Source organism: Rhopilema esculentum, chromosome 3, assembly GCF_057945365.1.
Source record: "Rhopilema esculentum isolate cy_ngs chromosome 3, ASM5794536v1, whole genome shotgun sequence".
NCBI classification, from domain to species: Eukaryota; Metazoa; Cnidaria; class Scyphozoa; order Rhizostomeae; family Rhizostomatidae; genus Rhopilema; species Rhopilema esculentum.
In genome coordinates, this window is record NC_142817.1 from 5,912,171 (window position 1) to 5,933,707 (window position 21,537).

The 21,537-nt window shown below is 35.4% G+C and overlaps 4 protein-coding genes across 5 annotated transcripts in view; 1 reads left to right on the top strand and 3 right to left on the bottom strand.

The window, feature by feature from the left end:
- Window positions 1-183: 183 nt before the first annotated feature.
- LOC135692474 (transmembrane protein 107) lies at window positions 184-3,099 on the bottom strand. Its single transcript, XM_065210604.2, has 5 exons — window positions 2,861-3,099; window positions 2,574-2,641; window positions 2,181-2,281; window positions 1,793-1,889; window positions 184-1,242 (listed from the first exon to the last, which is right to left on the bottom strand). The coding sequence occupies exons 1-5, from the start codon at window positions 2,945-2,947 to the stop codon at window positions 1,179-1,181; spliced, it is 417 nt and encodes a 138-aa protein (XP_065066676.1). The 5' UTR covers window positions 2,948-3,099; the 3' UTR covers window positions 184-1,178.
- On the top strand, window positions 3,061-10,095 carry LOC135692473 (mitochondrial S-adenosylmethionine carrier protein). The gene is made up of 8 exons (XM_065210603.2): window positions 3,061-3,201; window positions 4,410-4,566; window positions 5,304-5,407; window positions 6,010-6,114; window positions 6,684-6,731; window positions 7,160-7,204; window positions 7,723-7,854; window positions 8,604-10,095. Exons 1-8 carry the CDS (start codon window positions 3,169-3,171, stop codon window positions 8,781-8,783), a joined length of 804 nt encoding a protein of 267 aa, XP_065066675.2. The 5' UTR covers window positions 3,061-3,168; the 3' UTR covers window positions 8,784-10,095.
- A 1,056-nt stretch (window positions 10,096-11,151) lies between these two features.
- On the bottom strand, window positions 11,152-14,097 carry LOC135692472 (N-acyl-phosphatidylethanolamine-hydrolyzing phospholipase D). The gene is made up of 4 exons (XM_089113017.1): window positions 13,855-14,097; window positions 12,462-12,847; window positions 11,582-11,696; window positions 11,152-11,274 (listed from the first exon to the last, which is right to left on the bottom strand). The coding sequence occupies exons 1-4, from the start codon at window positions 14,095-14,097 to the stop codon at window positions 11,152-11,154; spliced, it is 867 nt and encodes a 288-aa protein (XP_088969143.1).
- Window positions 14,098-15,481: 1,384 nt separating this feature from the next.
- Window positions 15,482-21,537, bottom strand: part of LOC135692471 (uncharacterized) — a 29,803-nt gene continuing 23,747 nt past the window's right edge. For both annotated transcript variants that reach the window (XM_089111242.1, XM_089111246.1), the window contains exons 17-18: window positions 20,347-20,521; window positions 15,482-17,405 (exon numbers count right to left, since the gene is read on the bottom strand). The gene's annotated coding sequence lies outside the window, so the exon portion shown is untranslated. The remainder of the gene's footprint in view (window positions 17,406-20,346; window positions 20,522-21,537) is intronic.

A 21,537-nucleotide genomic window follows, 5' to 3' on the forward strand; every position in this document is an offset into this window, starting at 1 on the left:
CTGTTTGACGATACCTGAAAATACTTTCCACTAAACTTACAGCCTTGGGTATTAACAAAGAGCTAAAAATTTTCATTAACGTTCAATAATTTAATTTTCATAAGCTTTGACTGACTATTCGTAAATTGTGTCGTAGTTTATGCCAGTTCCTTCAAAGCGAAATGGATAGAACAAAAGCGAGAGGAATCAAATGAACGATCAATAAACTATTTACAACTTAAATTAAACTTGATACAATACAACAAAATACTAACAAATAATGTGAATATACAGTGACATTTTTCGTAAATATTTTAAATATTGTTAACAAGTCATGTTTTGCAGTGTGCATAACTAAAGCAAATATTTTTAAATAGACTGAGATAAAGTTCGGGAAGAATACAAAAACAGAACAGGCTGAGAATGAATAATTAAATCAAATCAACTTTCGCAAGAATGAAGTAAAAGTAGCCTCGTAAAAGAAGCAAGAAAACTTGGCGATGATTAAGTTTGGCGAAAACTTATGATTAAGTTTGGAATAACTTAAAGCAACACGGCTTTCAAAACTGTTCATTATCAAAGATTCAAGGTAAGGTGACTGCATGCCAGTATAAGTAGGTCAATTTATGTAATCTCACTTTAACTTCAAAGTTTCTTGTTCATACTAAAGAGACACTGCCTAACTGCCATCGAGGCTTCATAATATTTTATGAGTAAAACCTAAATGCAATCTAATTATATATAATGTTGAGATTAAAAGATGCCAGTCATTTTTTAGATAACACCAGCAATAAAATTTTGCTTTTAAAAAGAAACGGATAGTGCATTGTAAAATAGACTGTTTACAGGAACACAAAATACTTCGAGTAATGCTCTTGACTCCGGTAAATATTGATGATTTGGCTACATTTTTACATAATCTCTCAGAGTTACAATACAGAACTGCTTTTGAAGTTATAAAACACTAAAGATCATCTCTCTTTTTTGATTCTGTAAAATCTAGCAGCCATCCTTTTAGATTCTCCATCAATAAGAGTGCTGCACAGGAATTTCTTTAAGACATTGATCTTTACATCTTGTTCTGTTGCTAAACTCTTTGTTTCTTGGATACTTCACTTTGAGCAACGACGGCAATGCCATCAAGGTGACGGAGTCCATGCCATCCCCGGCTACTGAGGTACATGATATCTGCCTTCCTTTTACCTTGTCATGGATCTGCAGTAACCAATTATGGCAAAGAATTCTATCACTGTTGGGAGAGCACTAGAACCGAATCGAAATAAGAAACATCACCTAGTTTACAGATGAAAACAGGAGTTATTAGAGATATTTCAACAATGCATGAAAGGAATTCTGGTATCCAGCATAAAAGCCCCTGAAAATTGCATCCACCATGCCCTTTAGACACTCTTAGAACGTGGTGAAAGCCTTTTGCATTTTAGGAAAGAACTGTGAATGCTAACAATCTCAAGCAAAAATTCAGACAAAGAAGAAAGATTTATGAAATTTTCTGACAAAACTTTTTGCTACGGTGCCCCTGGTACCTGATTACTGGTGAGCACTCTCACTATGTCACACAAACAATGTTTTAAGATAAAATAAGCAAATGTTACAATTAAGCATTGAAATATAATGGAAAACAGAAACATAGCATGCAAAAGTACTCTTCCTCTGACACTCCCCAAAGTATAAAATTCTAGATAATGACCAACATGAATTGAGATCTATCCCTTTCAAAAAGACTGATTTTCTATTCCTTGACATTAGTGAAATAAATTTTTTAACTGACTTGGATACAAGCAAACTGACTTACCAGCAAAAGCCAAAAACATACCAGAAGGCATCACAATCCATAGAATTTAAAACAAACAGTGAGAGTGTTATAGCAGCTGATGCATGGCAAATCACAGCTAGAGGTTTGTCAAGAAAATAACCTTTTGTGAGCAAACCAAGTTTAATTTGAACAAGAAGCTGAACTCAATTTGGAAAAACAAGGAGATTTTCAGGAACAATGTTAGCTTTCTTACATAATCTATGACAAAATATGTATTGTAAAGGCTACAGAAAGTTTGATCCAAAAGAGAAAATAATTTCAAAATATGGTGATTATAAAGTTAAAATAATGCAAAAAGCTAATAATATCTGTAAGAACAAATAAAATTAGCCATTAAATTGATTTTCAATTCTTTACAAAAGGATACACAGCATGCTTATTCCAGCTTTAAACATTGAGACTCCGGCAAAAAAGCTTATCAGTTCAATGACCAGGAGACCAAGAGAGATGCTCAACCCAACTGTCAACCTATATAAATTGAGATATGATGTCAATGAAAAGTGTTTAAAAGATTTTATCCTACGTAGTACATTTAATGGATAACCATTTTATGGATTTCCTTGAAAACGGGGGAAGAAAACAGATTCCAGAAGATATTCAAAGTTGTCATCTCCTTGATCAAGTGGTTTAAATGTATTCTTTCCAATTACAATTCAGGAAGATAAATCAGGTACCCAACATACAACAAAATCATAGTTAAGATAGAGGGCTACAGAAAACAATGTATTCTAATCAAGTAAATAAATAAATTTCTACATACTCTGTATCTTTTGTGTCATATTCTGTAGTTGTATATCTCAGTGGTAAACAAGCAACAACATTTGCATTCTGTAAGAAAAGTAGAACATGTTGACCAAGTGCCCTTGCGACAAAACTACTAATCCGTTAACCAATATCGTGTGTAGTTATATGTCGCTAGGTAAAGTAGGTGTGTTGTAGCGAGAGTATGGTGTATCTCCGTCATGAGCTAAGCCTTTTTGGAGACTAACTAACAGTGTAGATTGTAGATGCAAAACTTGATAAAAAACAATTAAATTTATAAAATACCTTGGACCAGAAAATTGTAATAGTGATGATTATGTGAGCCATAATACAGAGGAATCGAGCAGGCAAAATAATTCCTGCATTCTGCATTGTTGCGTCTTGTTTCCTATTTCAGCTAACTGTTTACCAACAACGGTTTCACCTCCATTATTTCTTGGCGGTAACAATTCTAAGTCTCGTTGCGATATCGAGGCTGGACGAATAAGTGCGGGAATGTCAGCAGAAATGTCGGGTTTGCGTGCTTATATTGAAACTGTTGCTGTCCTTTGTTCCAAATCCTCTGTCCAGTGATCGACCATGGTTGCAACCTAATGATGAACAAAGATTTGTGGGTCCCACTGGTGGTAAGCAAATTTTGTTTCCAAACAATACCCCAAACCCGACTGCAGGATATATGACCTGTCACCAGTGCCTGCACACCCGAAATAATTTTTCTAAAATGTCCCTGCACACATTGTAAAGGGTGTGGCAATTCGAGATCTAGGCGTGGCATGGGTGTGTCCTATTGCTTAGGGCAAGTAAAGAAGTACCGGTCTGTTTACATGAAATGGGCTAGCCCACTGCTTTGGGATCTATGCTTTCTATACATTCCTTTGTTCTCCATATTTGTGTTTACATGGAAAGTGGACCAGCCAGCTCAGGCGAGATCCGTGAGAAGGACAGGTGGGATAGAATTTATCCACATAAATGCAATCGAGTCGGGTGGTCTGCCCGACTCATTGAATTTTAGTGCGCTTGTGTGGAGAAATTTGACACCAGTGCCAAACTAAACCAAATCATAATGTTGTACGAATCGGCAGCAACAGTTTGGGCTTTTCTGCTAAAACCTTATCAAAAGCGTACACAAACAAAGAGAATTTTGTTTCCTCAATTGAAGAAACAAGAACCTGTCAATCACAACGTTTGATAGATTGAACACAAAATCAGAATTATGTGTAACTGAAGTATGAATCCGAGCATAACGTATAATTTAACGGTCAGAAAAGGAATCCAATTGTTATTTGCCATTGTTGAGGAAAACTGATATTCATTATTGTGGCACCAAAAACTAAAAAAAAAATTTACAATTTCCAAATAAGAGACCATTTCACTTAAGGAGGATAAATGGCGTCCTTGTGCAAACACTTGCAATACGATTTCACCTGTGGAAACTAGCCCACTTCCAAACAGGCCCTAAGATTCCTCAAGATGGACATAACCTTGCATTGGTTTCATAATAAGAAATGATTAGCAATCATGTACATTTTCTATCTTCATCAATTTATGGACACGATTGAGCATTTGTGCACAGTAATGTATGTGCACTATTGAAGTGCACACTAATACCAAAAAGCACACCTGCACACTTGAGATTTTCGGTAAAAAGAAAGAGGGGTTAAACAGGTCAGGCACATATTCCTCCCTGTATTGGAAACTAAACAATTGCTTACATGAGAAAATTGATTACTCGATTAAGTCTCAAAGATTAGTTAACATGATTGAACAGAAGACTGTATATGTCTTCAACTGAAAACCTCATTAATTTTCACCTTGTTATATTCATTTTTACCAGGCAGGTGGATTCGCAGGAACCATTGTTGACGTTACATTATTCCCATTAGACACAATCAAAACAAGATTGCAGTCATCAAAAGGTTTCTTAAAGTCTGGTGGATTTGGTGGAATTTATAGAGGAGTTTTATCTGCTGCTTTAGGATCATTTCCTGGTGGTAAGAGTTGTTTGATATTTTATTCCCTTTCTCTTTAAGGATCCTAACCACACACTTTCTACTAGACAACGCTGTGATGTCTGTGGTGGACTTTGTGCTTCAGCTGCTCAACATACAAATCACTCACCTGTTCATCTTTGGTCTGTGTCATGACATTATTGAATGACAATGTATAGCTTTTTTGTTTGCATTAAGTCACAAATCAACTGGATATGTAAGCTTACCAATTTAGTGTTTGGATTCAAATGGGTGCCATGCAAAGACAAATGCTGCAGGTCATAGGTTAAGATTACATAGGGGCTGGGGGGACTGCAGCCCCCTCCCCCTAACCAGGCAGTTATATTCCAATGAAGCAAATCATATTTGGGCAAGCTTCATGCTAAGCTCTCCTCAGGCTGGGGCGACTGCATACTATTAGATTCATACTATTAGAAACACCACCTTAAAAATGGTTATATTTAACTAGGGCTATTCTTGAAGATTCAAGAAGATAAAACAAGATATAAGCTGACAGAAGTTCAGAAAAGTAGGCCCTTGAAATATGAAGTCACAAATCCAAACCAGGGGCTGTGGAAACAAACATTGAGGGTCACTTCACTGATAGCTTTTGAAAATACTGTAATTAAACTTATTTTACTATTAACACTGTCAACTGTCCCCAACATTTTAAGTTTAGCTTTGAGTCTCATCAAATCCAATTCTGGTTTCGCGCCTGACTGAATTCTGATAATTTGTAGGAGCTGTGTTTTTCTGTGGATATGAAATTTCAAAGAGTACATTACATCCAATTTTAAATCGACCAACAATTGTCTACATGATTTCAGCAAGCATAGGTGAAATGGTATGTCATTTATTTATGCTTTTCAGAACACAAGTCAAAACTGCGTAACATGTATATTGCTATGCAACTTTATTTTCAAATTGAATATGATATTTTCTAAGGCATCTAGACTGCATTTTGCAGTTAGTAGATTAGCTTAATTGAATTAACCTAACCTTTCTGGTATATATTGATTGTATATACCAAGTCAGTTTCTTCTACTTCTTCTATCAATATAATAAATCAATTCTGAATAGAAGCTCAGCTTTTGTTGGCTGCCCCCACAATATGATATATTGCAAATATACAACAGACCCTCTTCTATAATCTTCTATTAACTGAGAATTTGTAGGTGATACAGGCTTTAAATAAAAATCAACTTGAACTAAAAAAGAATTAGCTCTATTGCATCATTTAACCAGCCGTTTAACTTTGGCAGTGCCTAGGTACCTTGTGGAACCATTGTTTGTTATTGTCGTTGAAATTAATACTAAGTAGGGGCACCACTGTATCTGGATACTCGACAGAAATAACTCTATTAAATCTAGGCTATTTCTATTAAATCTATGCCTCATGATACTTCAGACTTCAGATCAATTTTTCAGTAATTCAATTTTTTTTAGTGTGGATGTCTAATAAGAGTGCCAACTGAAGTAGTGAAGCAGCGGGCTCAAGCAAACAAAAATCTCAACAGCTATTCTTCATTCCTTTTTACTATAAGAGAAGAGGTAAGTAGAATTAGAATTAGAAGAAAAATTTACACTTGTTTCTGGATTTGTATTTATTTCTACCTAGCATCCGAAGATAGTTTTTAGGACAATGAGAAGCTTTGCTTATTAAGCAGTGTCCTGGTCCTTCTTCACGATGTGACTACACCTCGGGATTCCTATGCCTGGAATTACAGAGAGCTGGAGACTCTTCTCACTCTGGGTGAAAGTTTAGTCATGCCAGGGACTCAAACCACAGACCCTTGGGTCTGTAGTCAGCGCCTCTAACAACTGAGACATCTTGTTTAAATTTTGTGGTAAATTGTTGACCTTATACACACTTGTCAACCTATCTTTATTGCAGTTTGTATTTGTGATGCTTGGTAGCTGTTCCAGAAAAACTAGCATGAGTGTGTAGAGGGTTCATCAACGCTCATTACATCTGCTGTATCTTAATGTTTTCACGGATGTAAACAATGTAGGTTTAAATTTGCATTAGAAGTTGATATGATTCATTGACATAATTTTCAAGTAATTCTCACCCTGATGCAATTCAGACAAATTCTAATTTGAACATTTTACTTTTGCAGGGATTTCGAGGGCTTTATCGTGGATATTTCAAAACAGTTATGAGAGAGGTAAGAAAATTGATATGTACAAGGGCACTTGATTTACATTAACACAAGATGCAAGGCTTCCTGAGAACTTATTACCCCCCGGACAACAGATACCCGGCCTTAGAATAAATTGCTGAAAATGATAATGTGTTTAGCATTTGAATGAGTTTAAACTGATTTGGAATGTTAGCATAGGAAAAGTGGAGAGACTAAAAATTATCCATGATATAATTTATGTTTTCACTCTATTAATAAATATTCATAAAAACATATTGGTGCAAAAAGAGTATTTTTACAAGGATAGTTCTCTTTTAACATGTGGCCAACACATTTGTACCGTTTCTTGAATCAAAAGAAAGGTACTAATATGATTTGCTCAATATCTGGTGAAATGGTAAAGGTGAAATCAAGTGTTTATGATCCTTGAATTTGTTTTCTATTTTTTGCAGATTCCATTCTCATTCATCCAGTTTCCAATATGGGAGTATCTCAAGGTATAAAGCTGTTATTCATAGTTTAAACAAGTAGAAAGCAAACAAGTGTCCCTATTTCTTAGCATCCACGAGAAATTATTAAAAAATCTACTATGGTAGGACTGGTATTTTAGATTTCTTGCAATGTGTAAGTACAGTCTCAACAGAAGTGTGTCTTGAAAAATTGTGTAATGACTTAGCATCTATTGAATGTAAAAACACTAGCTAAACACATTACCTGGGACACTTTCAATGAACCTGAAGTATTTTGATAGTACTGGATTTGTTGATACAACATTTGTTCACAATTGTAGCAGGGAACTTGTATCTCCAAACTGAAAAACAGTTTTCCCCCTTTTCCCTAGAGTTTTTTGTATGATCACTTTGATTTATCAGAGGTTTGATAGCTTCGAATAATGTATTCCCCCACCAGATGATTGAGGCTGAGGATTTATTCCTGTTATTGATGTTTATTTTTAGTACTGTCAAGGGATCCCTGATGAATTCTTGATTAACTTTTTTATTATTTCATTTTTTAGAAACAGTTATCAAATCATGATGGCACAATAAATGCACTACATTCTGGGTTAGCTGGTGCAATATCTGGTGCTATTTCAGGTGCAATAACGACTCCTTTGGATGTTGTCAAAACAAGAGTAATGCTAGCTGAGGTAACTGAATATTTCTATGTAATATCTGTTACATAAATTGTAAAATTTCTGCTTACTTCACAATGAAACTTTATCATTTATCAATTTTCTCTGCCTTGGCTTACTGTCTTTAAAAGTGAATTATTATAAAATAAGGTTATAATAATCCCATCTCTTGTGTATTTTTGTTCCTACATGCCTACATTCAAGAAGGTTGATTGTAATTTGTAGCAAATAAGTAACACTGCAATGCAATGGCATGGGGGGCTTCAGCACCGTAAAAGTGAAAAGGTCATGGTAGCATCACTTTTGCTCTGATGAATCCTCGTATGCCGGGGCAATATATTAGCATTTACTAATTTACGTGTATTTATTGTTGTTCATTCTTGTCGCATTGCGGTGTTTCTTATTTGCTACATTTTTATTAATTTTTCGCCACAGAAAACTCCTAGGAGTCCATTGAGTAGCCTGCTACCATGATCTTTTCTTTATTCACACATTAATTGTAATTTTCCAGATAAATAAAAAAGTTACAAATAGCTGATATAAATAAAGTCAATAGCCATAAAGCTGGCTGGAGATATCATCAAATTAGTATTGATAAATAACTACAAATTAATATTGATACAATTAGTTTTTTATTGTTATTGTTTCAATTAGAGTTTTTGCTGCCAAACTCAGTGCTCCTCATCCTCACTGCAAGAGTTCACTTCATTGCAAGACCTTTTCTTTCTTTGTATTGATTAAATTGTTTCTGTAACTTTTTGCAGAAAGAGGCAGAGACAGCAAAGGCTGGTATTATACAATTAGCAATGAAAATTGGCAGGGACGAAGGGGTGCACAGATTGTTTTCTGGCTTGGTGCCAAGAGTGGTGTGGTTAGCATTAGGTGGATTTGTATTTTTAGGAGCATATGACAGTTGCAGGCATTTTCTTATACAATTAAAGTAAGATTTTTATTAAAGAAAGACAAGTGAGAGAGCATGCCTGAGTCACAAAAATCTTAAAATGATCCTTTACATACTCCTTGATGATTTGGAAAAATTATTACTCGCTGTCAAAATTTTTATCCAAGTATGAAATAGTTGCAAGTAAAAAAGCAAAGCTGTACATTCCCAGTGACCTTGCTTCACACTACAATTTAATATATCATGAAGGCAGCTCAAAAGTTGCATGGCATGTGCGCAAACTTCAACAAAACATTGGAGTTGTGAAAATGTTTAGATACTTGTTTTCTCTACTAGCTTTGAATATCCCATTAATGCATTCATTACCCCCTTAATATCCCTTTAATGCATAGCTGTGTCTTAATTTTCGATGAGCGATATTTGCAATAAAAACTATTTAATGTTTGTTTGTTTACTCCTTTATTTTTTAAATTTTATTTCGTATTTTTAGTCTTCTTAATCAAGGTTGAACTTGTTTGAATATGGTTTCCAAAGAATGCAATATTTTGACTCCAAAATGCTCTATTAGAAAAAAGCTCCTAAGTATAGTTGCTAATTACTATTGTATATTTTAGGGTGATAATTGGGTATCTTTGAGTGATTTTGTTATCATGCCTCCTTAGAAACCTTTTTACATTTAGGTTTTTCTGTTTTTCCTTAATTTTGGCAAATATTTTGGGATAGAAATATAAATTTTGGTATGGTAACAATTTCTCTAATTAGAAAATAGATAATTTTCAAAGTCAAATTATAGCTTTCCTTGCAAAGAACACACAATATTTGAACAAGTTCTTTTGTTGCACAGGGTTAGAAAGCATAGGCAAAACAATCTTTGTAAGGTTTTCTGGAAACATTTTTCTTCATTTTAATTTGCATAGCATCTACGTTATATCATTTTAAGGTTTAGTTTTCTCCAATTCATGTGAAAAATGACTATTTAAGTAGATGATAGCAATATTCCTAAAATTGCCTCAAATATTTACAAATTTTCATGTAATACCTTTATATCTCTATGAATTATTCTACTATGATTTGTGTATTTGAATGTATTTATTCATTACCTATATTGAAACACTACAAGTGTTACTAATCGTTTTAAACATGTTGATTTTTATCACTGTAAGTTTTATAGCTGTGTTATTGAAGCCAGCCAGAATGTGTATTTTGTATTGTTAAATTTAAGCTAGTTGAGAGTGATTGCCTCTGGCTTATTTCCTGAATGCTTAGGCAACTTTGCAACCTCTGCTTATGAACCCCTATCCATTTTTGTTATAACATGGTCCACATGTTTCATCTACAAATTGATCAAAAAGCGCTAGATAGGGGTAGATCATATTTCCTAAGGAAGATTAACCTAGTACAAACCTCTGAAACGAGGCAAAAGGGGCATAGTCTCACTGGTTACCCTCCCACTCCACAGTAGCTGGTGCCACAACTGATGGAAAGCATGCTTGCACAGTAATTTAATCAGCTATTCAACTGTATTTTTGACTGGTACCCATTTCAAGAACTCATCGTGTCCAGTGCTCCCTGCAATGTTAGGACAAAGACTTTGAATGACCCATAATGTCTTTGGACATAGTTTAGGCACAAGGAAATTTTATAGAAAATCTACGTTGCAGAAATATTCCTTAAGGACTCAAGCAAAAATTTTGATTAAATATTTTGTAAAATATGTAAACATTTAGATAAAATTGGAGAAATTTAATCATTTAAATTATACATGACTAAATATCCATGACACCCACCTTATTTCATTTGATACATTTTGCAAAAAATTGTTGCATTTTACAAAAGTGAAATTTACATTGTCTACAAAAGTGTACAAAGATTGCATGTTTGACTGCGAAAACAAACACTTTATCATACTGGCTACGTAAAAACTATTGCAAGAAAGTACGTTATGAAACTTAATGAAAATATGAAAATATTCTGATATATCAGTAACCAAGAAAAGGTAACATTTGAAAGTTAGGGCACCATCTGTTTTTCATCTATGCATTAGGGTACCTAGCCCCAACAAGGGCAATTCTCATCATTGTTCAAGCTGACATCATTACAATGGGAGTCATCAACAGGGTGGGGGGGCAGAAATCTACCGTTCCGGTCATTTTCAGCCAAAATTCCGCACTCGGAAATTTTGATAGATGCTGCTAACCAGACAAACCAAAATTTGACCAGATCCTCGTTTACAAGACAGCAGGTGAAAAATTCCGCATATCCGTAAGACATTCTAAAAAATACTGTATTAAGTGCATCATTTTAGAAAAAATTCGTGTCCGACAAGTGTGGAGCATCCCGTCGTCCCGTTGAGAAGTGGGGAGATTTCCATAATTCGTGATAAATTTACCTGAAACTGACTTCTTCCAACATTAAATATCTTGATCAGTCTCTATTTTTCTACTCTCGCCGTGCTGTAATAAAAAGAAGTCCTCTAGTTTCACATTTGCAGCTTCTAAACACTGCCGGAGTAGCTGTGGAGGCTCTCTTGCGTTCTAAAAAAAATAAAAACAGTATCACTGAGAAGTTTTGGTCCTTTTAAGTTGTGGCAAATGAATTGTTCGGAATGTTTGGAAATGTAACAAGTGCAAGGTCTATTAATAATAATCTAGCACAAAAACTGTTTTGCTTCTTTATTTAAGCTGAAAATTTTAACAAAACAATATATTTTGTACAATAATTATTGGTTTGCTTACTGCATTTGACATTGAATAGACAAAAATTGTATACAATTAAAAAACACAGTGAGTTACGATCAATGTCTCTGGTGCACTACAACTATCTTTAACAGGTTCACATTACCTCATAAGCAAGAGCAAATGTTCCCCAGTGGATTGCCACTGACTTCTTCGCCTTTACGTCTTGATGCACTTTCACTGCCTCTTCTGGATCAACGTGCTGATTTATCATCACATGCCTATAAAGTGGAATATTGTAGTGAAATGTTCATTCTTAATACGAATCAAATCATTAAATAAATAACTAAAAACAATAGTTTCCCAATTTTCCAGAGGCAGAGACAAAATATGATTATCCTCCACTTGTGAAGATATTTATGGTACCATTATTTCAAATTTATGGTTTCCTCCATAATCTTCTCTTTGTAATCACTGCTTTGTCCAAAATCATTTCGAGTACTAAATTTAACGAGTTGTTGAACTGTTATCAGAGACTATTTAACAGTTCTTCAGACAAATTTATTCGCTAGAGTTTCGTATAATCAATTTAGAAACTCTAAGAAAGAAAAGTTGCCGGGTTAGGCAATCGAATCAAAACTGGAAATTTTGTAACAATCTTACAAAAGATCTGTGCAGTTTATTTAGTTTCGTTTAAACAATTTTCAATGGAATAAAAAATATGCATGAAAAAACATTACATTTAGGTCAAAAGCAACCCAAAACACTAGATGGATACATTTCGCTGTATTCAATGTCTGGGTTTGACACCGATTCAATTCAGCATTTCATCAAGTCACAGCTTTCAATGATTTTACAATGCGTTTTTTCTATAGACCTACGATCCTTTTTTATGCAAATTTTGCTTAGCATAACCCATGCTCTAGAAGTAGGCTATCCTGTATAAATATTAACTAAAATTAACTGCTCCCGAATGGAGAATAAAGCCTGTTTACTGTTTATCATCATTTTCAATAGCAAAGAAAAACACAAGTCAAGAAAAATACCTTGGTCGATAGGCTCCAATTGGTATTGCTGCAAGATCGAATGGACCATACAGATTACCAATCGTTTTAAAGATGTCGCAATATCCAGTATCTCCTGCAAAGTACACTCTATGCTTTGGACCAATAATTATCCAGCTACCCCAAAGACGTGTGTTCTCGTCTAATAATGTTCTTGTACACCAATGCTGTGCAGGAGCAAAAACAAACTTCACCCCCGGATTATCAGATGTTCCATTTTCCTCAGAAGACTTCGTCGTCAAAACGTGTTCATCTCCCCAATTAAGCTCAAAAACATTAGAGCAACCAGAATCAATCATCCACTGTTTGGTTCCAAGGGGAACAAGCCATGTTAACTTATCGCCAAATCTCTTGTTTAGTTTCTTTACCTTAAGGAGGAAAAAACCACGTTTGTAGTTTGAATTTTTGTTTCGTTTTATCAGCTTAAGCAAACAAATTAAAAAATTGAGCAAAAAAGCAAATGAAAGCAACAGTTGTTAAGTGAACATCAAATAAGACTGAATTCAGCAAAAAGCTTATTTGAAAAGGGTAAAAAGATTGTAGCTGTTCACCATTTTAAGTGTACAACGAAATGTGCAATGAGAAAGGCCAAAGTTAGATTTGCTTTAGCAGCAAGAAACGCTCCACGACCCCAGTAATTTAATTTCATTCAGTCGAAATAACAAGAGTTATTTAGTCTTTAAGCAGTTACAGTTACTTATACCAGTCTTTCATTACAGCGGTGCTAGCAAGTTTAACATTTATACTGTCACAACTTCACATGCAGCAAGTGGAATAGCTTGTATACGCAACACTATTGCGCTTGATAGACAACACTATTGTAACCTAACGACTTTGACTTTTTCCCTTCTCTTTGGATTTAATTAACTTTTATGTTGCAACGTTTTCCAGAAACCCCTCCCCTTTTTAGACAGTCTTATCACATTTATGTACTACACTATTTGATAGCAAACGAGTAAGTATCCCAGCAGGCTTTGCCGCCAGTTATCCTTGCATAAGGAGGTTCTTCACACTCCTCGTAAAACTTTGGGTTGGAGAGGGGGCTCGTTGAGACGACATCCAACACCATAGGCTCCGACACTAGTTGGAAAGTGGGGGAGGGAGGAGAGGGGGCAAAGGAAAATCAAACACCCATAAAAAAGAGAAAAAATCCAATTTAAGTAAAATCCCCATTGGGGGTTTTGACAATCTAAAGCCCCTCTTCTAATCTATAGCATAGATGTAGGAACCAGGATGCGACAGTACCTACTTGGTGCCCCTATTTTGTCTACATGTGCCCCCACCTCTTTTAAAATGCTTTCTTCGTCTATGATCTGTCGGGCTGACCGATAAGCCAATATTTTGATCTGAGAGCAACTGCAACATTCATACTCACGGTGTAGTAATCAAGGTGATCATAATGATCATGACTTATAACCACAGCATGTATTTCTGGCAAATTATCAACATCTGTTTTGCAGTCACGAAAACGTTTTTGACCAAAAGGTCGGGACTGGGTGGCACCACAGAACTTTCCAAATACAGGATCCGATAAGATGTTCATCCCATCGACTTGAAACAGAACGGAAGCGTGACCAAGCCAGGTGACCTGGAGACTATCGTCGGCTGCTGATGTCATCATGTCATAGTTTGGGGTATGTACCACAAAGTCAGGCATTTCATCAAGCTCCTATAAAAAGAAAGCAAAAAGGAATTGACATGTTGAGATAAACTGATTTTATAAATATAAATACGTAAACTTGTGTTTGAATGTCAGTTGATGGAGAACAACATCTGTGAGACTCGTTGTGGTTTTGCATATTTGCATGCTTGAGCATTTTTCAAATTTGCCCTGTTTAGTTTATTTACTTTTACGAAAGCGGGGAGGTAAATAGACTGCTAAAATTATTTTAAAATAGGACATTTAATGGTTATTTTATTTGTTTGATGGTAAAAACCATGTCACAGTCCTCAGACTGGTTTTCCAACCTAAAGGGACTTCAAAAATGACTTACAAATGACGAATTGATGTTTTTAGACAATAAGCAATTTCTGAATACCTCCAATCCAGGGTTGCCAGATGATTGGAATGGTTGGCGGCCAAATATTTTACGCGTGACGGCCAAATTCGGCAAGCCTTTTATATACAAAAAAGCTACATTTTGGCCAAGTCTTTAGAGTAATAGTGTAATCAAAATTGGCTTTGTTTGTTACAAAAGCTCCAACTTGCTTTCAATTTCAATTTTCTGTTATCTTTTCCTTTGTTTCTTGCTTTGTTATTTGCAACTTTGAGATTGTTTTAAGAAAATGTTGAATATTTTCTGTAAAAAATTGTCATTTTCTTTGTATTTTTGTGGCTTTCAACATGCGGCCAAAATTCGGCCAACTTTTACTTTTTCGGCCAAATCAATTTCGGACGGCCAATAGCTTTGGAAAACGGCCAGAATAGAGGAATTTGGCCGTCAAAACGGCCAAATGGCAACCCTGCTCCAATCGGCATAGCAGGGTTGAGAAACCAAATCAATTGTAAAAAATTACGAGTTCTTCTCATATTTTCCACCAAAAGGGACAAATGTAATGTTTTATAGGAGAACAGCATTTGGGACAGAGGCTATGAAAATTTGTGAGTCAGAAACAAATCCTTTATAAGTGCCTTTCCGGTCAAAAAATTATGAAATATAACATAGATTACCATGATTTCATTAAGATCTTAATAAGATGTATATCCATTTATCATTATTGTTGTTAACACCTGACAATAAAATGGTCAGGCCCTAAATAAAAAAAATCCCCTAAATTTTCCACGAAGAGTCAGTTTCAAGTCCTAAAAATGATTTAGAATATTTACAGTTTCTTATCAACCAAACAACCTTGCAACTGTTGTTAAACTTCTATATAGTTCTTTGATGCAATCTCAGAAATGCCATTTGAGGCAGAACTAAATTTGTTTAATATATTTTGCATTGTTTAAGTCAAAAGAAAATTTTTCAAAAACAGGCATAAAGAAAGTAAAAAGACACACATTCCAATATGAATTTTGATTGATCAAAATAAAATAAAGACAAAAGTTCAAAACTTATTTGTAATTTAAAGACAATATTTGATATTCATTTGGATTACAAACTTAGTTATAAGTTTCACTTTTGAATGCTAAAATATAGCACTAAGTTTACATTCACATCTATTAATAAAGTCTCAAGACTATAAAAATATATTTAAAGGCAGTCTGTCCCCTATTTGCTCAAATTTATTTTTACGATAATGAAAATCACGCAGTTGAGCTTGATCGATAATTAAATGATTTAAACCAATCGGAGACAAACTTGATTCCAGAGCTTTTGTATCAAATGGCTGTTTTACAGTTGAAGTTAAGCTGTGGCTAGAAGAATTTGATTCCCTGTTTGGTTTGTGGGACAGATGTGTCAACAGGGAAAAGCAATGCTTCAATTATCATCACCCAATTCAAGTAATTAAATCTTCTTGCCACTCCCGATATCCATTTTGCTCGCAGTTTCAAATGTCATCCACTACTGCAGCTAGGCCAGCTTAATCAAGGAGCGTAATCTGTTAAGGCAGGAAAACCAACTGTTCATATTAGCCAATCATTGAGAGGACAGACTGCCTTCAAATACACCCATACCTATTTTGAAAATTGGCAAAAAAAAGGAATTCATTGAAAAGAGTAGGAGCATTTGGACATTGTTTAGATAATAAAGGCATTCACTTTGTGCTTTCAAATTTTCAGCCAATAAGAAATGTTTAACATTCCTTGATTTTCACTATTAAATTTAAAGGAGGCCTGCAGCACAAGGTCAGCAAGGGCAACCACCTGAAAATCTTCAGCAAATGGGGACATTAAGAGCAAAAAAATGACATTAAAAATAACAAAGAAAGCACAATCTGGTGAATTATTCCGTCCTCCTCCTTGCTTCAAATCCTTGGACTGTGTTTATTGAAGAAGAGCATCATGGGGTCCTAATTTGGCTACTTGGCTACTAACAGAGGGCATACATAAGAGCGAGTTAAAAAGAGTAGGGGCATTCAAGAGAAGACATTCATACTTCAAGTGTAAATCATTCTGCACTGTAATTCAGTGTAAATCGAGGCAGACCAAACAAAACAGGTCTAGGTCCATGACTGAATTAGGCACATCTTACTTTACTGGCATATTATACAAATTTTGAGCCGAGAGTCGAGGATAATGCAGAAATTTATCTCAAACTAACTATGGTCCTAATGGCTGAAACAGCATCATGGGATCATGGGGCGGAGGCTGAAACAAACCACGTAAAAAGATTTTTTTATATAAGACTTGAATGTTCAAAACATTACAAATATATACCACCCTGGTTTCACACATATCTAGATTTAAGTTAATGTTAGCATTTTGCCATGCTGAGGCTGATCATATGATGAGGCTTTTTGTTCAGATGTCCCTTCACCCAATTGTCAAAGCAAATTGATACAGAGGACGACAATGGGCCTAAATAAATGTAGTCACGTATAAAGTATCGATCAGTTATTGTATCAATCCCTTCTTCTAACCAGCAATTACGGAACTTTCTTTGAATCGTATTGTTCCACCAATCCTTTAAAAAAAGATTCAGGAACAGGTTTTTGTTCCAGTTGGTTGCTGGGTACACCAGCTAACGAGGACAGACTTTTACTTGTTGTTTCATTAACAGCTTGCCTCTCTTCACTCTGCAGGTTCCCTGTCGAGTAATTTCTACAAATAAGCTTCGGTTTAGTTGTCTGCCAGACAATTCCATCAGTTTTGTCTTCTTCTGTTTCAAGCATATCCGGTATTTGTAAGATCTCTTGACTGAGAATAATCTAGGCCACAGAGCTAGAGCTCTCCTAGCATTTCATTGCATAACAAACATTCGTGTTCAGACAATGTTCATATCGTGACAGCCTTGTTCAGTCGCTGAACAGTGATTGAATGTTCTTTAAAAAAATTTGATCACAATTTTCACTTAAAATTTATTCGAACACAGTTTGGCTTTCGCTAAATAAATCCAGAATCTACACACCTAGCAGATCTAAACTTTAATCTGTACAAACCAAATTGGTAAATTCATATAAATAGAAAGAATCTGTTTTTGCAGTATCTAAGCCTGAGTTAACTGTACCTTTCTTGATTTTTCTAAGGCCTTTGATAAAGTCAACCATGCAGTCATTTTTAGACATTGTAGAGTGCTATGGAATATAAGGCACTGTGTATCATTGATTCAAATTTGAATTATAATCAAAATGCTCCAATAAATAGTGTAAATTCTGAAAATCTAACGATTAGTTGTTGGGTCCCACAAGGGAGTGTGTTAGAACCTTTGCTATTATTGCTAGTATTTACGAATCTTGTAAGATATTATAAATTACAAATATCACTAGCAACTTATCTGCAAATTAAGTTTGTTGATTTTTGTTTTGAACCAAGGAAGAACGATTAGATGGAAGATGGTAAACAGAAAGAAATCAAGTACTGAACCCAACGGTACACCAGATATTATAATATATCAATCCTGAACCGCTGTTATAGAAATATTGTAATAATATTTCACTTTCCAATATACAAAATCGTTCTTCTGTTATGATAATTTTCAATATAGAAATGTTTTACAGGTAGTAAAAATTTTTACAAATTACCAACCTTAAATTCATATGCACCAGGTTTAGTTTTTAAGAAATTATTTGGTCAAGTAGAACCATTAAATAAGCATTTACGGGGAACTGGTCTACAAACCATAAAAGTGAAGTTTTCACTGGCAACTATACAACAGTGAGATTTAGCAAAATTGTAATGGAAATTGGGTAAAAAACCTTAAAAAGGTTCAAGCTGTCCGTAGGTGTTCCAACTTGTAGGAAAACAGTCTTGTGGAGGTCCTAACTGAACCGAGGAAGGTTAACAACGTCTATTGTATGTGCATACCAGGAACGCCGGAGAAGTAGGGCGCCCCTGTTGCCTTTTGATAAAGAGGCAAGAGGGGCCAGAGTTCCCTTTTCATTAAAGTGCCTTTGTAGCCGGCCGATGGTAGTAATCAGAGAGATTCGTATTAAATTTTGATTGTAGTGCTTAATTCATGGCGACATTTCTCAAAGCTTGTAAAATAAATCCTTATGCCAAAAGTTAACCAATTTTAAGATACATACAGAAGATCGAAATTAAATGGCAGTTAGTAGAAGGAGTTAGTCGAAGCTGGGAGTTATCTTTCAAATGCTCTTTTAGTCAAGTCTGCCCCCTTTGCCCCTTGGTCGTCCCGGCGTCCCTTGTGCATACACTCCCATGTTTCGCGTGGCCTGAGAACACCTTCAGGTTATCGGAAGATTAAAATTATATGTAAAGATCTTTTTACATCGATTCACTTCACAGGACACTTGTGATCAAAGCTTTAGCCCTCAGGCAGCGTCCTCTTTTCAATTCTAATTATGCTCCGACATGTGCATTGCATTGTGCGATGTCTACAGTTTCAATGTTTCTTGATGTTTCGAAATTTTGGTTGCAGTGGTGATAAAATTTTTCGGATAACCAATTGAATGTCCACTGTCGTTACACCATTATCGAGGTGACAATAGAGAGTACGCTAATTGGTCTAATTTACGCTCCGTAAAAAGGTTTCTTGACAGTTAATTCATCAAGTCCTGCTGCTATTTGTCGATTCTTCCGCGTTCTTCGCATCATATTTTTCTGCCAGTCCTTTAAAAAATGATTCAGAAATAGGCCTTTCTCCTAGCTGGCAACTGTTCTCACTTACCAGCGAAGACAGACTTCTGATCCGCGGAAATTTGCCTGATCTATTTGTAGCATTTAATGATTCGTCCTTTTCTAAAGCCTGTACGTTTCCTGTCGAGTAGTTTCTACAAATAAGTTTTGGTTTGCTAGGCAGCCAGAAAACTCCAATATCTCTAGCTGCATTTGCTTCTGACAGTGACATACTTTACTATCTTTGCTTACTTCTTCCCGAAAAAATTAAAGAGACAGGAAAGTTGAACCAATTAAACTAGTTTGGTTTCGATCTTTGGATTTGAAGGTTTCGAGTTAAAGGTTTCGAGTTAAAGGTTTAGAGTTAAAGGTTTCGCTTCAATCTATATTTTCCGAAAAAAGACAGATCGTCACAGCAAAAACTTTTAAAGGGAGTTTAAAGAGGATTTCACCGCAAAAATTGTGCTGGGTGAACGTTTTCATCTTAAAGATTCATTTCTAACAATGAGCCATTTCGCTGCGCTGCGCAATCCATGATGCATTTTCAGACAGAGAATCAATGTTGGTTAAACCGTAAATCGTCGCGTGGACAATTTGACACACGCACAGAGGCTCAGCGATAGTAATGAGTCTTTGTAGGGTGGGGGGTGTGGCTTTGTCGCCAATCATCAATCTTCATGAAATCAAAAGCGCTGGCATCCAGAAAACTTGCATGTAAACTAAATTTCTGATTCTTCATCTGAATCTAAAGTTAAAAACTTTATGAAAACAAATTTATTTCAAAACTGTTTGTCTTTCCCAATAAATCTTTTTGGAAAAAAAGATTTTCACCTACACTGTTCTGCCTACGAAGAACACTACCTTATTTTGTGGCTTCTGTCAGAATTAAGTGCAATTGGCAGAATAAAGAATCAGCAGACTCCTGCAATGGGCCTGCATAAATCTTGAAGGGATTGTTTTAGGTTAGCTTGCACAGAGACAGCACTGGCCCCCACAGAATTGGGAGGACAGAGGATTTGGATTAGACTCTGTTCAAAATCAGTTTGGTCTGTACTAGTCTGTTTTCTATTCAAAAACTCACACTCCTCATCACTCTCAAGAAGACTGATTGCTATTACCATGATTATCATCATTATAATCAATATTGTCAACAAGTGAGTTGGAAGCTTGATATACAGGCCATTTTACCTTTTGGCTTGGTAGATTGGTTTCATTCTTGTAAACTGTCAAAAACTTCAGTGCCTCCCAATTTCCAGGTCGCCCAGGATTCCCCCATGAATTTTGAAACCTCCCATTGATGAAGAGTGGTTTCGGGAGTTTTTCCTTGATTTCTGCCGTCGATTCTGCCATCAAATTTTGGGAGCTGCATGAAAAGAATGTAGTTTTATAGGCACAGGCTGAGCAATATATTATACAATAAATTTTTTTTTTGAAAAATTGTAACACATAAAAACCCAGGGTTCATTGGATGCAACCTCTAAATTAAAGGTATGACATTGCCATGCTTATCGTGGAAATATAGACTAATCACTTGGAATATTTTTATTGGAATCATTTTGGCCTTATGCTTAGATCAATTATATGCTGACAAAAGAATGCAACTGTACAGTGATGATCTTTGGATGCAAGTTCATTGGATGCCAGACAGAATTTCACTTAGAAAATCAAAAAAAACTTTTGGTGTGAAACTATACTACTTGGTGATGCATTGACATGAGATCAGCTTTGTTGGCTTCTGAGGTAGAGTAGAGCTAACTCTTATTATAGTCACTCTGCTCTTTGTCACATAAAATTAAGACCAAAATATGCAAAACTTCTCAATAACAGGGGCGGCACCAAGAAATTTAAGGTGGGGGGGGGGGGGGGTCGAGTTGACAGCAATATTAGACTAAAAAACCATTTTTTTGAGAATTGCACTTAAATGCTTCATGATAATTCATGCCTATGATTTTATGGAGCAGTCATTATGTGGTTCATTAGAAGGGCTGATGAGAGGTTGTCAGAGGCCAAAGGTACATCAGAAAGAAAAGTCTTCCTTTGCTAGCAAAGCAAGCAGAAAATTTTTGCCACCACACCCTTGAGATTAACTCAAAATACATTTCAGAACATTTCTTGTAGTCACTTTTTGGAACCGTTTACAACATTTTACCATTTTTTAGGCATGCTTTTATTACAATTGATTACTTCCAGTCTTCAAATGGAATTCATTACTTTATGAGGAACTATAGACCTTGACTATTCCTCAAGAAATTAAGCAATAAAAGGATTTATTGCACTATTCTTTTCTTCTATCTTTTTTTTTATTTTTTGTCTTTACAAAAATATGCTTGTGCAAATATGTGCAAAAATATGGCTGAAGCCCCCAAACCCCCCCCCCCC